Source organism: Trichechus manatus, unplaced genomic scaffold (assembly GCF_000243295.1).
Source record: "Trichechus manatus latirostris isolate Lorelei unplaced genomic scaffold, TriManLat1.0 scaffold00046, whole genome shotgun sequence".
Taxonomy (NCBI): Eukaryota; Metazoa; Chordata; class Mammalia; order Sirenia; family Trichechidae; genus Trichechus; species Trichechus manatus.
Window position 1 is genome coordinate 5,819,897 of NW_004443982.1, and position 13,482 is coordinate 5,833,378.

The window sequence follows — 13,482 nt, forward strand, 5'->3', positions numbered from 1 at the left end:
ACCACAAAGAAAGTTAACAAACCTACTCATCAAAATAAAGAAGAAAAACATAAAGTCTCAGTAAAACCAAAAGAAATGAAGGAAAAAAAAATCCACAAACAAAAGGAACTCAGCACAGGAGAATAAGAGGAACAAAGAAAACGTCAGCACCACAAAAAAGAGCACTATAAAATGCAATCCCACTCCTAGGAATATACCCTAGAGAAATAAGAGCCGTCACACGAATAGACATATGCACACCCATGTTCATTACAGCACTGTTCACAATAGCAAAAAATGGAAACAACCTAGATGCCCATCAACAGATGAATGGATAAACAAACTACGGTACATACACACAACGGAGTATTATGCAAAGATAAAGAACAACGATGAATCTGTGAAGCAACTCATAACATGGATGAAACTGGAGGACATTATGCTCAGTGAAATAAGTCAATCACAAAAGGACAAATATTGTATGAGACCTTTACTGTAAAAACTCAGGTAGAAGTTTACACACAAAAAGAAACAATCTTTGTTGGTTACGAGAGATGGGAGGGGTGTGTGTGGGGAACTAAATAGACAATAGATAAGTGGTAACTTTGGTGAAGGGTAAGATAGTACACATTACTGGGGAAGCCAGCACAACTTGTTCAAGGGAAGGTGCGGAAGCTCAACAGACAGTTCCAAACTCCCTGAGGGACTGAATTGCTGGGCGGAGGGCTGTGGGGACCATGGTCTTGCGGAACATCTAGCTCAACTGGCATAACACAGTTTATAAAGACAATGTTCTACATACTACTTTGGTGAGTAGCATCTGGGGTCTTAAAAAAATGTACAAAGTATGACTCTAGGAAAATTGGAAGTCGACAAAAATGAAATGGAATGCATAAAGACAGATACCCTAGGCATTAGTGAGCTGTACTGGACTGGTATTGGTCATTTTGAATCGGACAATCATACAGTCTACTATGTGGGAAATGACAAATTGAAGAGGAACGGCATCACATTCATCGTCCAAAAGAGAATTTCAAGATCTATCCTGAAGTACAGTGTTGTCAGTGACAGGATAATAGCCACACGCCTACAAGGAAGACCAGTTAATACAACTATTATTCAAATATACGCACCAACCACTAATGCCAAAGATGAAGAAAATGAAGATTTTTTTTTTTACCAACTTCTGCAGTCTGAAATTGATCAAACAAGCAATCAAGATGCATTAATAATTACTGGTGACTGGAATGAGAAAGTCTGAAACAAAGAAGAACTGGTAATTGGAAAATATGGGCTTGGTGATAGAAATGACACGGGAGACTGCATGATAGACTTTTGCAATACCAACTACTTATTCATTGGAAACAACTTTTTTCAACAACATACCAACAGCAACTATACGCATGGACCTCATCGGATGGAATATACAGGAATCAAATTGACTACATCTGTTGAAAAAACCATGGAGAAGCTCAATATCATTAGTCAAAACAAGGCCAAGGTTTGACTGCAGAAAAGACCATCAACTGCTCATATGCAAGTTCAAGTTAAAGGTGAAGAAAATTAAAGCAAGTCCACAAGGGCCAAAATACCACCATGAGTATATCCCACCTGAATTTGGAAACCATCTGAAGAATAGATTTGACACACTGAACACTAATGACCAAAGACCAGACGAGTTTGTGGGATGACATCAAGGACATCCTTTATGAAGAAAGCAAAAGGTCATTAAAAAGACAAGAAAGACAAAAAAGACCAAAACGGATTTCAGAAGAAACTCTGAAACTTGCTCTTGAACACAGAGTAGCTAAAGTGAATGGAAGAAATGATGAACAGAAGATTTCAAAGGGTGGCTGAAGAGGACGAAGTATTATAATGAAATGCACAAAGGCCTGGAGTTAGAAAACCAAAAGGGAAGAACATGCTCCCCAAAAATATATGTTGTAAATCCTAAGCCCTCTATCTGTGGTTATAATCCCATTTGGGAATGGGTTGTCTTTGTCATGTTAATGACAGGATTAGTATAGAGTGTTTTAAGTCAATCTCTTTTGAGATATAAGAGATTAAACAAGCAAGCAAAAGAAGCAGAAGTGGGGGAAGAGAGATGCCAGGCCACAAGAAGCTCACCCAGGGAGCAGAAGCTCAAAAGAGACAAGCACCTTCCTCCAGAGCCAACAGGGAGAAAGCCTTTCCCTACAGTCGGCACCCTGAATTCGGACTTGTAGCCTCCTAATTGTGAGAAAATAAATTTGTGTTTGTTAAAGCCATTTACTTGTGGTATTTCTGTTACAGCAGCACTAGATAACTAAGATAATCACTTAAATAATTTTTCTGCCAAAAATTCATGAGTAAACGTTAGAAAAACCCAAATTGAGAAACATTCTACAAAATAACTGGCCTGTACTCTTAAGAAATGTCAAGGTCATGAAAGACAAAGGAAGACTGCAGAATTGTTCTAGATTAAAGAAGACTAAAAATACAAAGTAACTCAATGTAATGAGCGATCTTGGATTGGATCCTGGATTGGGGAAAATAGCTATAAATGACACTATTGGGACAACTGATGGTATCTGAACAGGGATTTTATACAAAAGTATTGTATCAATGTTAAAGTTCCTGATATTGATAATTGTACTGTGGTTATGTAAGAGAAAGTCCTTGTTCTCAGAACATACGTGCTGAAGTACTTAAAGGGTCATGATGCCTGCCACTAACTCAAATGATTCAGAAAAAAATGTAGTGTGTGTGTGTATATATATATATGTATACATATAAAGAACGATAAAGCAAATGTGGCAAAACGTTTACAGTTATTGATTACGTGTAGAGGATATACGGGAGTTCAGTGTGCTTTTTTCTACAACATTTCTGTTGAAATTTTTTCACAATAAGAAGTTATACACACACCACCACGATCAAGTAGGGTATATCTTAGGAATGCCAAGGACGTAATTTAACTTAATTATGAAATTAGTGGACAAAGGGAGAGAAAAAGCACATGAAGTTCAATACTCATTTTATGATCAATCTTGGTAAACTAAGAATAGAGAACTTTCTTGAATTAATAAAGACTACATTATAAAATCTTATAGCACTCATTATATTTCATGGAGAAACTTTAAGATCAGGGACAAAATAAAGATGCCTACCGTATCTGGCCTCCAATAGTCTTAGTAACAGAATCCCTAGTGTTTAGCTGGGCACTTGGCTACCTAGAATAAAGACGATGTGGATAAGTTCTGGTCAACGGGAAGTAAACAGAAATACCACATAAAACTTCCAAGAAGTGTTCTTAGAGGGAGAAGACATATCCTTTTATTCCCCTTCCTTCTGCTGGTTGCCTAGAATACCATGTGCTAAGCAGCCCTAGACTGACTGCCTATCTCTAGATTTCCTTTAAGTGAATGAAAAATATCTTGTTTAAGCCATTATTCTTTGGGATTTTTGTCACAACCAGCCAAACCAAATCTTAATTTGTACACCCAATATCACTGGTATTATTTAAACGGTACTAAAAGTCCTGGCCAAAGCTATAAGTGAAGAAAAAGAAATAAGAAGTGACCGTATTACATGTGAAGATTGTTGAATGGCAAATGTTTTGTTACCTATATATGTACTACAATGAAAATAAAAAAAGTGACAGGCTTGATAGGAAAGGGATAAAACTCAGCATCTGCATACAATATTATCAACTACTTAGAAAGACCATCAGAATCAACAATGAACTATTAGAAATAACAAGAGTATACAGCAAGGATAACTTACAAAAATCCATAGCTTTCCTTTACTCCAGCAAATATCAGCTTGGAAAATATAAAAGAAATAAGATGCCAACAGAAACTACTGAAGTACCTAGGAATTACTTTAACAAAGAATATGCAAGACCTGCTTTCCCATTTATTCAGATTTATGTCCTTTAAATGAATTTTAAAATATTCTAACAGAAATAATGAGAATGTTCATACATTGTAAATAATGTAACCAATGTCACTGAACAACTTGTGTAGAAATTGTTGAATGGGAACCTAAACTGCTGTGTAAGTCTTTACCAAAAACACAATAAAATATTATTAAAAACCAAAACAAAACAGATGCCCATGGTGGACACACATTAAAGTCATACCCTCAATCTAGACTTACAGCATAATAAAAGTGGTATTTTGACTTCTAAAAATAAAAAAAAATTCTCTCTACAGGTCTTGGATGACTACTTACTAAAGATGACAATTCTCCCCAAATGCAATCTCAATCAAAACTCTTGTTGAATATTTTTGAGGAATTTAACAAACTTTTTATATAGAAGAATAATGGCTAAATCAACTTTGGAAAAATAAGAGCAAAGAGGGAGCTATTACGGCATTTTATAAAGTCATAGTAATAAAAGCAGTAAGGCTCTGGCACAAGAATAGGCAAATAGATCAATGGAACAAATTAGATCACTCAAGACAGATCCACGTACATAAGGGAACTTGAGATCAGGTGAGGTACCACAAATCAATAAAGAATGAACTTTTTGGGAGATGGTACTGGGAAAACTGCTCACTATATGGAGGAAAATAAAACCAGAACCTACCACATACCATATTCAAAAGTGGACTCTAGATGGATTGAAGACCTGAGAATGAAAGGTAAAACTATAGAGTGAAAGGAATCTTTGTGATCCGGGGTAGGAAAAGAGAAGATTCTGAAAGCACAAATTATAAGCCAAAAAACGGTGAATTTTAGCACATCAAAATTAAGAACAGGTATCCATTCTTGGAGGAATAGATAAAGAAAATGCAACAGACATACCCCATCATGTCCTCAGCAGCAATTAGAAGCAAAGCACTAATATACACACAGCAATATGGACAGATTTAAAAACATAGTGCTGAGTAATAAAGTTCAGGAATTCTGGACACAGCTGGAGAAGGATGCAGAACATAATTCTAACTCACAAAAAAAAAGACCAGATTTACTGGCCTAAAGGAGACTGGAGAAACCCCGAGAGTATGGCCCCCAGACACCCTTTTAGCTCAGTGATGACGTTATCTCCGAGGTTCAGCCTGGGAGTAGACAGCCCCGTAAAACCAAATGAGACTAATGAGGTACAGTAGTCCAGCGACAAGGGCCAGAAGGCAGAAGGGGACAAGGAAGCTGGTGATAGGGAACCCAAGGTTGAGTAAGGATATTGTTGATGTGTTGTGAGATTGTTAACCATTGTCATAGGGCAACATGTGTAGTAACTGTTAAATGAGAAACTATTTTGTTCTGTAAGCCTTCATCTTAAGTGAGAATAACAGCACAATTGGAAGAGCGTAGTCAATGTCACTGAACTGTGCATGTAGAAATTTTTGAAATGGTGTATCTTTGGGTATGTGTATTTTCACCAAAAAAAAGGTTGAGAATTTAGAGGGTTGACATGTTGTGGGGTTGTTAACCAATGTCATAAAACAATATGTGTACTAGTGTTTCATGAGAAACTATTTGTTCTGTAAGCCTTCACCTGAAGTACAATAAAAAAAAAAGTTCAGGAAACAGAATAGAAATGAAGACTGCAGCACTATGCCATTTGTGTAAACTAAAATCACAAACACTCAAAACACTACATATTTTAGAATGATACATATCAAACATGACAGAGCAGCTGCTTACAGAGATAGGAAATGGAGAGGATAAAAAGGAAAAAAAAATATAGCAAGAGGGGGCCTTATGCTGACCTATGAAATAAACCTACCTGGAATTGGAAAGTATGATTAACTCGAACCTCTGCACTTGAGGTCCTTTAAAAGCCAAAAGAAAGCCAGTGGCTTTATTTGATAAAGTCTGAATCAAACATGTCACCTACTCAAACTCAGAAACTGCCACAGAGCACTTCCAGTTAATACTATCCAAAATCAAATGCCTTTCAAAAGACATCTTTAAAGAAGTTCAAGACTGAATAACACTGAAATTTGGGTTCATTTTTCAGAAAAAACATTCTACATTTTAAAAAGGGGTAAAAGTGGAAAAAACATTTAAGACATTTAAAAAATTATTTTCTCCCTGAGTTTTTATAAATTTCCTTTTTTAAATTAACATTTGCTGTTTCAACATTTTTACACACACAATTTAGTGACATTAATTATTTTCATCGTGTTGTGCAACCATCACCATTATTTGTTTCCAAATTTTTCCATCAACCTTAACGGAAACTCAGTGCCCCCTAAGAAACAACTCCCCCTTCCACCCTCTCTCCCACCTAAAGTAACCACTAATATTAGAACTTTGGTCTCCATATATACTTTTGCCTATTCTAGACATTTTATATAAGTAGAATCATGTAATATTTGTCCTTTTGTGACTTATTTTACCTAGCATAACGTTTTCAAGATTTATCCATGTTACAACCTGTATCAGAGCTTCATTTCTCTTTATGGATTAATAATACTCCATTTTGTGTATATACCACATTTTGTTCATCTGTTGATGGGCATTTAGGTTGTTTCTACCTTGTGGTTATGGTGAATAATGTTGCAATGTAACACTGTGTACAAGTAAGTATCTCTCTGTGCTCCTGCTTTCAATTCTATCTGTTATATACCTAGGAGTGGAATTGCTGGGTCATACGGTAACTGTGTTTAACTTTCTGAGGAACCGCCAATCTGTTTTCCACACCGGCTGTACCATTTTACAATCCTGCCAGAATTGATGAGGGTTCCAATTTCTCTTTATCTTTGTCACCAACACTTGTTGTTTTCCGTTTTTCTGATCATAGTCATCCCGATCTCTTAATAGAGGCTTTCTGGGAAAGTCAGGTCTCCCTTTTCCTATGCAATCTTAAAATGTCATGGACAGATCACCTGTATCAGAATCACCTGGGGTGGCCCACCAGAACAATAAGGGCATGGCCCAGGATCTCTCTATTTTACCAAATACCCCAATTGTTTCTTGTTCATACTAGAATTTAAAAATAACTGTTCGAGAGAGTCTGTCCTAAGACAAGTATCACCAACCCTAGCCCACCCTGTCCCTGAAGTCTCCCACTATCTGCCCCATTATTTGTCCTGGGCAAATTCCTAACTCTGAAGGCCCCACTCCCACCCACCTCCCAAACCCCAAGCCATAGTCCAGACCTCTCTCCTGTGCATCCACAGGCACTTACAACCCAATAGCCATCTGACACCGATCTCTGCCTCTCCTCCTGCAGTGACTGTCCTCACCTTGGTGAATGGCACCACATACCGATCCAGGTCACCCAACTGGAAACTTGGGCATTAGCCCCAAGACCTCCCTTTCTCTTGATCCCTTTCCACCCTCACATCTAACCAGGACACCCATCATGCTGTTTCGTAATCACCCATAAACAGAGCAGCCTCCCTTGTGAGACTCCGAGTAAAGAGAGGGCCAAAACCTTATCCGTCTCATTCACCACTGCATTCCCAGAGCCTAGCACAGTTCCTGGCTCACAACAGGTGCCAAAAAAAAAAAAAAAAAAAAAAAAAAAAAAGAACAATCATCGGTTACTCTGTTTCCTCTGCCTAGAAGGCCCTTCCTAGCACCTTCCTGGACCAATTCTCACCTGGGGACATGCCTAAGCTGCTTGGTAGGGGTGGGAGCAGATAACTCACCGTCTTTCATACTCCATGTCCTGATAGGACCTGCGGGGGCTGCTGGGGCCCCTCCTCAGCCGCTGGCTCCGTTTCACTTCCCAGCCACCCCCACTGCTGCCACCATGATCTGCCAGCCTGGGTGATGCCTCCTGCAGGGACTCTGGGGAGAGTGGAGGGAAGAAAGGGGTCAAGGCAGTTGAGGCAGAGGGGACCTCCTTGAGAAACCCTAGTTGTCCAGGCTCTCTGCTGTCCCTTAGCCCAGATACATTGTTTCCCAACTCCCAGTGCTCCTGTGGACCAAAGCAAGAACATAGCCCCTGTTTAGCTTGCTCCTTCTTTTCCCCACAAACATGAGGCTAGAGCCTACTGCCATAGAAATAGCAAGGCCTTCATCAGACAGAGGATATCTAGCAGAGAGACCTGGAACATTCCTAAAGGTTGCAGATCTTGGAGATTGGAGGGGTGCTGGTACCACAGCTTTGCCATCTGAGACTGACAGACAAGCTCAGGGTGCTCAGTGCTGAATGACCAAAGATTAGGCACATTAGGCACTGAGGCAAGACTTCACAACAATGGGAGCCTTAAGTACCCACCAGGTACCATTTCATCCTCCCAACAAAATGCTGGCAGACCCCTCCAAGGTGGTAGACCCCATGAAAAGCTCTTGCGGGTAGGCGAAGGGGCTAACTTGGCAAGGAGACAGCTGCTGCCTCCCTGGGCTCCCAGCCAGCTCAGCCCTCACACAGCAACTGGCTCAGCCCTGAGCCTTACACACAGCCAGGTCCCAAGACAGCTCTCTCTCCCCAAGGGCTCCAAGCCCAAGTTTTCTCAGAGGCAAAAGGGGGCCTTCCAGAGACTCTTCGGAACCAGTGTGCTATTCTGCTAGGACAGAGAAGCAGTCACCTCACCCAACCCTCATGGTTGCCTTGAAGACTAAGGGAGTCCTGAGAGCCATGTGACCCAGCCAGGGGCCAGGATGTACCCAAATTCTTCAGGCCCCACCCTCTAAACAGGAATCAGGCTAAGCCTGGTGTTAACAGCCCCTGCCCAACACTAGGTTGCCAAGACACCTCTCCCCCATGTGTGTACACGTACACACACAAAATTTTTTCTTCCAACTCAAGCCTCAGGGAACCAGTTACCTCTTTCCAGATGGGTAAGAATTAGGATCACAACCAGGGGCCCCACTGGATCAGAGCTAGATACAAAAACCTCAATAGACTCCGGCAAAGGAGCCAGAGTCACACACCAGTATCCACAAGATAGGGACCAAAGTCACAGATAGGTGCCCCAAATAATTACCGGTCAAAATCGCAGATAGGAACCCACAACAAATATGGCCATAAATCACACACTGCGACCCCTTTCAATGGACGAGCGTCAGGGTCACAGATACAAGCCCCTCAAAGGCGGCAATAATCACGCACACATTCCCCGCACCCCCTCCCCACAAAGTCAGTTAGGGACAGTCAGAGAGACAGCCCCCATGGATAAGGACTAGAGTTACAAACACATACCCTAAGGATAAAGGCCAGAGCCACACAGACATTACCCCCCGCAAGGAATAAGGACCAGAGCCACGGAACGCTTCTCCATGGACAGATAAGCATCAGATTCACACAGAGCAGACAGCACACCCCCTCTCCATGGATTAAAAACCAAAGTCGTAGACAGCCGTCTCCCATAAAGTCCAGCGTCGCAGACACAGTAACCCACTCTCATTTGTCCCTCCCTTCCCCCAACCCGCGTGCACCCATCCCGTCTCCCAATCGCGCACGCGCCTCTGCTCTCAAAAGAAAAAAGAGACACCCCCCCGGCAATTCCTGAGTTCCGTGCGTACTCCAGGCCCCCCCGGCCCACAATCTGCGATAGCGCCACCTCTACTTCCCCACCCCACCCCTAGCCCCTTACCTCCGCCCCCACGACCAGCGTCGACGCTCACCTTCTCGGTCCGGGCTGTCAAGGGAGGGCTCCCCGACATCACCTCGGCCCGCCGCCACCTCCTCCAACTCTCCCAGCTCAGCCGGAGCCGGTCCACGCAACAACCAAGTCTGAGGCTGGAGGCAGAAGGGAAGAGGAAGGGGGAGGGGAGAAGCGCCAGGCGCACTACCCTCCCCAAGGAAACTCACTGCCGCCTACTCCCAGCCGGCCGCAATCACCAACACAAAATGGCGACGACAAGAAGAGAGCCGGCGCTTAGACCACCATCCACCTACTAAGGGAGCGCGCTCTGGCGGGTCTCGTCTATTGGCCACCGCCCGCTGTCGGCCAGCCCTGGCCTCCTCTGATTGGCAAGCGTATGCCACCTCCCCACTCTCCATGCGAACGTCCGCAAGCCGAGACATACAGTAGCTATTGGCCAATCCAGCAAGGCCCGCTTTTTAGAAGGTTGGTTTCCTTTGAAGATGAAAAGAGAAACGGAAGCTCCGCCCCCTTCCCCAAAGGGCAAGGGAAATCTGTGCGATTGGCTGGGAACTGTATCCACCCAAATGTCACCACTTTCTTCCCATCAAGGAAACGAGCAGACCTAGCAATAAGAAATTTCTCAGCCGGACCGAGAGGATAAGAGAATGGCTGGTCCCATAAAGCCATGAAAGAGGGCTACTCAGTGCCCAGCCTCATTTGAAAACAAAATCAGACCTGGGACCTATTTAGTGAGGCGGAGCGACAATTATCGCGCAGAGGGCAGCTGCAGCTGCGCAGAGTCGCATTTCCGTCCCCGCCTCCAAGACGCTGCAGAATAATCTGTCATGGCGGCGGGGCTGTTAGGTTTGTGGTCTCGTCGCCTTTTGGCGGCAACGGCGATGCGAGGGCTCCCGGCTGTCCATGTCCGCTGGGAATCCACCGCCTCCAGGACTGTGGTTGCTCCGCCCGCCATCACAGGGAAGCGGCCACGGGAACCGATCATACGCTGGCAGGAAGACCCGGATCCCGAGGACGAAAACCTCTACGAGAAGGTGAGAGGGTGGGAGGGAGAACGGAACGTCGGAAGGGTCAATCGAGGACGGGCGGACGGGGCGCCGTAGAGGACGTTCTTAGGTGGCTGAATATTGCGCAGGCAACGAAATCCTCGAACATTTGGGAATTTTGCCTAGCTTGTTTTCCGCCTTTGTCCCCTGATATCCTCGGTCCAGATCCAGAGGTGAGATTGACCTTATTTTGCAGACAAAAATGAAACCTGAAATGGGTAGCGATCAAAACACGTTGTAAGCAATATAGGATTAACAACAATAATGTTAAGCATCTACGTGGCGCTTACTCTGGGCCAGGCAGTGTTGTAAATACTCTATATACATTAGCTTGTTTAATCCTTGAACCAACCTTATTTTGAGGTAGGCACTATTATATACCCATTTTACAGATGAGGAAACTGAAGCATAGAGATGTTATTAAGTAGCTTGCCTAAGCTTACATAACTGAATTAGTGGTGGAACCAGTGTTTGAACTTAGATCTGCCAGGTCTACTGTGCTGTATTAATAGCAGAGACTCTGAAATCAGATGGCTTGGGTTAGAATCCAAGCACTGACAGTTACTCACCTTTGTGACCTTGGGCAAATTGCTTAACCCCATATGCTTCAATTTCTTTGTCTGTAAAGGGGGAAAAGTAATAGGACACCTGCCTCATGAAATTAAATAAGTCAAAATGCTCAGAACAGCAGTTGGCACTTAGTAAGTACTTAGTTAACATTACCCGTTTAAAAAAAAAAACATTGCCATCGAGTCGATTCCAACTCATGGCGACCCTATAGGACAGAGTAGAACTGCCCCCATGGGGTTTCCAAGGCCATAATCTTTACGGAAGCAGACTGCCACATCTTTCTACTACTGGGTGGCTGGTAGGTTCAAACTGCTGACCTTTTGACCTTTCAGTTAGCAGCCAAGCTCTTAACCACAGTGCCACCAGGGCTCCTTCAGTTAACATTAGAAGGCGTTAATTATTTTCATCACTTTCCACCTCACTGAGATATTGTGAGGATTGTGTATGTGAAAAGGCCTGGCACAAAATAGGTACCTCATCAATACTAATCTCTGGTTGAGGGGCTTGGATATATAGGATGCTTACTCATTTATTCATTCATTCTGTAAATATGTATCAACAGCCTGCTGTATGCCAGGCACAGTTCAGGGCTCTAGGGATACAGCAGTACGGAAATCAGACAAAGCCCTTGCTCTTATAGAGCTTACATGATAGTGGGAAAGATGGAGAATAAGCACGTAAAATATTAGAAGATGATAATATAGAGTAAAGTGATAGATAATAATATAATGTGATACAGAGGATCTGAGGGCACACTACTTTGGTAAACAATGAATATAATTTCAAACAGTGATAAATGCTAGAAAGAAAGTTAAGCAGGATAAGGAGATGGAGAGTGACTTATAGATAGGGAGTTATTTTATTAGGTTGAACCATAGGAAATTGCCAGTATTCAACTGTTTTTGACCTTTAAAAATGGCAATTTCCTGTGCTTCCTAACTTAATAGACAGGATGACTAGGGAATGCCTCCTAAAGGAAGTGATGATTGAGCCGAAACCTTGAATGAGGAGGAACCAGCCATGACCAGATCTCAGGGAAAAGTTTCCATGGGAGGGAACAGCAAGTGCAAAGGCCCTGTGGTGGGAAGGAGCTTGCCATGTCCTAAGAATAGAAAGAGAGGAATGGAATAAGGGAGGAGAGATGGATCTGAGGTGAGATCAGAAACCAGGTTATGCAGGGCTAACATGAGACTTTGTGGAACAGCAGGAAGCCCTCATTGATACCTCCTTCTCCTTGCCACAGAACCCAGACTCCCATGGTTATGACAAGAATCCTGTTGTGGACCTCTGGAACATGCGTGTCGTCTTCTTCTTTGGCTTCTCCATCGTCCTAGTCCTTGGCAGCACCTTTGTGGCTTACCTGCCTGACTACAGGTGCATGGGGTGTCCAAGAGAGTGGGGTGGGTGAGGGGCAGAGGCAGGGGTGGAGGTTGAAGGGGATTCTGCCAGGAATCCTATCCTTGCACTGTTGGGGAATGGGGAGCTAAAATGGGGGATGGGTGTCCAGTGAGGCTCCCTCACATCTACCCCTGCTGCTGCTGCTGCCTCCAGGATGCGCGAGTGGGCCCGCAGGGAGGCTGAGAGGCTTGTAAAGTACCGAGAGGCCAATGGCCTCCCCATCATGGAATCCAATTGCTTCGACCCTAGCAAGATCCAGCTGCCAGAGGAAGAGGACTGACCAGTTGCCAAGTGGGGCTCAGGAAGCACCACCCTCCCCACCCCTCCACCTGCCTTCTGCCCTCTCCTCAGAGCACCTAATTAAAGAGACTGAAAATCTGACTAGCTAGTGTTGATTTTATTGTGTGTGGGGTTGGGGTAAGGGTGTCACAAGCCTTAAAAGGCCACTGTAGCCTTTTCTGGGTGTTCTGGTTATCTTCTGGCGTGTAACAAACCACCTTAAAAATTAGTGGCTTAAAACAACAATTTATTATTATCTCTCATGGTCCTGTGGATTGACTGGGTTCAGCTAGGTAATTCTTCCGAGGACTATCTCTTGGGTGGTTACAGTCCGATGGTGGCTGGGGCTGTAGTCATCTGAAGGCTCAACTGGGCTGGACATCCAAGATGACTTCTTCACTCACCTGTCTGGCACATCAGTCTTCTTCCAGATGGCCTCTCTCTAGCAGAATAGCCTGGGCTTCTTATAAGGTGGCTCAGGGCGCCTGAATGGGGGAATAGCACATAGGAAGAAATTGATGGCAGTCACCTTTAGAGACAAGCTACCACACTGGCACTGCCTATGTTTGAAGAAGGGCCAGGGAGACCTGGGGTTGAGGATGATGGAGCAGAGCAGGGCTTTTCTATTGCTGAGGATGGATGCTTGTCTCCATTCCTGCCTTCTCTGTATTTTCTCTGGGTTTTGGGGTTTTTGCCTTTCTTTTGGTGAGTCTAGA

General features: G+C 43.5%; 2 protein-coding genes across 9 annotated transcripts in view; one reads left to right on the plus strand and one right to left on the minus strand.

Moving 5' to 3' along the window:
- RBM10 (RNA binding motif protein 10) overlaps positions 1-9,845 on the minus strand; it is a 47,373-nt gene extending 37,528 nt beyond the window's left edge. For 4 of the 8 annotated variants that reach the window (XM_012555683.1, XM_004376901.1, XM_012555682.1 and 1 more), the window contains exons 1-2: positions 9,493-9,770; positions 7,569-7,710 (exon numbers count right to left, since the gene is read on the minus strand). In XM_012555683.1, coding sequence (XP_012411137.1) covers positions 7,569-7,585 — 17 coding nt within the window. In that variant the 5' untranslated portion in view covers positions 7,586-7,710; positions 9,493-9,770. Of the gene's footprint in view, positions 1-7,568; positions 7,711-9,461 lie in introns of all 8 variants that reach the window. The other 4 variants (XM_023731891.1, XM_004376899.2, XM_023731892.1 and 1 more) reach the window with 3 other exon arrangements.
- Positions 9,846-10,085: 240 nt separating this feature from the next.
- On the plus strand, positions 10,086-12,868 carry NDUFB11 (NADH:ubiquinone oxidoreductase subunit B11). Its single transcript, XM_004376903.3, has 3 exons — positions 10,086-10,507; positions 12,333-12,463; positions 12,641-12,868. Exons 1-3 carry the CDS (start codon positions 10,301-10,303, stop codon positions 12,765-12,767), a joined length of 465 nt encoding a protein of 154 aa, XP_004376960.1. The 5' UTR covers positions 10,086-10,300; the 3' UTR covers positions 12,768-12,868.
- The last annotated feature ends 614 nt before the right edge of the window (positions 12,869-13,482 follow it).

Excerpts from the sequence above, each read along its gene's own strand:
- NDUFB11 (XM_004376903.3), top strand. The coding sequence starts at position 10,301 with ATGGCGGCGGGGCTGTTAGGTTTGTGGTCTCGTCGCCTTTTGGCGGCA. Across the intron at positions 10,508-12,332 it reads ACGAAAACCTCTACGAGAAG|AACCCAGACTCCCATGGTTA; the intron begins GTGAGAGGGTGG and ends TCCTTGCCACAG. Across the intron at positions 12,464-12,640 it reads GCTTACCTGCCTGACTACAG|GATGCGCGAGTGGGCCCGCA; the intron begins GTGCATGGGGTG and ends TGCTGCCTCCAG.